The 2,521-nt window shown below is 34.6% G+C and overlaps 1 protein-coding gene across 1 annotated transcript; it reads left to right on the top strand.

Annotated features, from left to right (window-relative positions):
• Positions 1 to 553: 553 nt before the first annotated feature.
• Positions 554 to 2,068, top strand: LOC118008442 (olfactory receptor 6C76-like). The gene is made up of 2 exons (XM_035001986.1): positions 554 to 1,362; positions 1,579 to 2,068. The coding sequence occupies exons 1-2, from the start codon at positions 632 to 634 to the stop codon at positions 1,781 to 1,783; spliced, it is 936 nt and encodes a 311-aa protein (XP_034857877.1). The 5' UTR covers positions 554 to 631; the 3' UTR covers positions 1,784 to 2,068.
• Positions 2,069 to 2,521: the final 453 nt, after the last annotated feature.

Raw genomic sequence — 2,521 nt, 5'->3', positions numbered from 1 at the left:
TAAATTTGTCTGTTTGAATATCTTCCAAAAAGTAATAGATTATTATTTGATTCAGAAAGGAAAAGTTTTAATTCTTAGTTTGTTTAGGATTATATAAATTTCAGATTTTATAGCTCTGATTCTTTTTTTAAGTTATTAATTCTCTATTTAGGCAAGACTGACATGAAACATCTTGAAAATTTGTAGAAACTATTTTAAAAAGCAAACTTCAAATGTTTTATTTTAAGAAAACTCATTAGAACATGTGGTCATTAGTAAAATATTTAAATAGAAATAAAATAATATCTTACATTTTATAATTTTCATACACATATGATCCATTTTAAAAGAAAGTAAAACACATTTGATAAGTATATTTTTCATATACAGATGTGTTTATCAGACCTATCAAGTGACTCACTCAATGTTAAATGGCTAGTGGTCTACAAGGAAGATACTGGGTATAAGTTTCTTTGTCCTGGCTCATACATATTTTCAGAATTCAGTACAATTTGGTGGCTAATTTATTGATCCATTATATGTCTTATATATTTTTTAACCAGCAGAAGTGATAAAAAAAAATAATCCTGGACTCACAAAATCATTGTTTCTTGTCTGCATTTACAGACCTGGAAGAAGTCAACAATAAGAAATGAAAAATCAAACATCTGTGAAAGAGTTCATTCTTCTGGGATTAACAAATGACCCAGAACTAAATATTTTGATTTTTCTATTTCTATTTTTCACATATATACTGAGTATAACTGGAAACCTGACAATTATTACCCTCACTCTGATAGATCCTCACCTTAAAACTCCCATGTATTTCTTCCTTAGGAATTTCTCTTTTCTAGAAATCTCATTCACAACAGTTTGTATTCCTAGATTTCTGGTCAGCATTATAAAAGGAGATATGACCATTTCCTATAATTCTTGCATTGCGCAGGTGTTTTTCTTCATACTCCTTGGTTCAACAGAATTTTTTCTTTTGACTGCTATGTCTTATGATCGGTACGTAGCTATCTGTAAGCCATTGCATTACACAACAATAATGAATAGCAGAGTCTGCAACCAGCTTGTAATTAGCTCTTGGCTGGCTGGATTTCTCATTATCTTTCCACCTGTGATCATGGGACTTCAACTGGATTTCTGTGACTCCAACATCATTGACCACTTCACTTGTGACTCTTCTCCTATGCTACTGATCTCCTGCACAGACACAGCATTCCTAGAGCTCATGGGATGCTTCCTGGCAGTATTCACGCTCATGGTAACCTTAATGTTAGTGGTTCTTTCTTATGTATTCATCCTTAAAACAATTCTGAGAATCCCCTCTGCTGAGCAAAAGAAAAAGGCCTTTTCCACTTGTTCTTCGCACATGATTGTTGTCTCTATTTCTTTTTTTTTTTTTTTAAGATTTTATTTATTTATTTGACAGAGAGAGGCAGTGAGAGAGGGAACACAAGCAGGGGGAGTGGGAGAGGGAGAAGCAGGCTTCCCGCGGAGCAGGGAGCCCGATGCAGGGCTTGATCCCAGGACCCTGAGATCATGACCCGAGCCGAAGGCAGACGCTTAACGACTGAGCCACCCAGGCGCCCCTGTTGTCTCTATTTCTTATGGAAGTTGCATTTTCATGTATGTCAAAACTTCAGCAAAAGAAGGTGTGGCTTTGACCAAGGGTATAGCTGTGCTCAATACCTCTGTTGCCCCAATGCTAAATCCTTTTATTTACTCCCTAAGGAACCAGCAGGTAAAGCAGTCCTTTAAGAACTTAGCCAACAAATGCTTCTCAAATAAATTGTAATCATAAAGAAATTCATGACCTCAATTTTAAATGGAACCTATGTCTAAAACAATGTTAACATTGTTATATTTCTCCAGCCACTATGATTCTCAACTTCCTTTCCTTCAGCTCTTAGTCTCCATTTATTCTATTTTGGCCTCACTTAGTTCAACTATCTTTTTACATTTATATGCTCTGAAAATTTTCTAAGCATGAGTGATGTGATGTCATGTAAATGAGGAGAACACTTAACAAGAATGCCAGAATTTAGTTTTAACAATCACTGAAAGAACTTTCTCTTTGCACACTAATCAAAAGCTAGATAAAATTCTAAGCAATTCTAAAAAGTTATTTCTCCCGGTGCATAAGCATTGAGTATTAAAGTAATTTCATCTGTGAGGTAAAATCTCCTACCTCTAGTGTGCTTTTATTTGTCCTTGTATCTCCTAGGGTTTTTATACATAAATGTTGATCTATGCTATTTGGGACATAGACATTATATCTTCATTGTGAATTTTATCCTTTAATATTGTAACTTATCTTGTTTAATGTCTTTTTTGGACTAAATTCCAAAGTTACTACAAGTATGGCATTGCCATTTCTGTGAAATCCCAATATTTTCACCACAAACATTCTGAGTGAACTACACTGATGATTATTCCGTAGCCCATTACTTTCTTTTAATTTGCTGATGCTGAGCCTGGAGCTTATCTGATGCTCCCCTGGAAAGAACCTGGTTTCCTATGATCCAATTTCCTC

This window comes from Mirounga leonina, unplaced genomic scaffold (genome assembly GCF_011800145.1).
Source record: "Mirounga leonina isolate KUSES-001 unplaced genomic scaffold, KU_Mleo_1.0 Mir_126, whole genome shotgun sequence".
NCBI lineage: Eukaryota > Metazoa > Chordata > Mammalia > Carnivora > Phocidae > Mirounga > Mirounga leonina.
This window is presented reverse-complemented; position numbering and strand designations above follow the sequence as displayed.

Excerpts from the sequence above, each read along its gene's own strand:
- LOC118008442 (XM_035001986.1), top strand. The coding sequence starts at position 632 with ATGAAAAATCAAACATCTGTGAAAGAGTTCATTCTTCTGGGATTAACA. Across the intron at positions 1,363-1,578 it reads ACTTGTTCTTCGCACATGAT|TGTTGTCTCTATTTCTTATG; the intron begins TGTTGTCTCTAT and ends CCCAGGCGCCCC.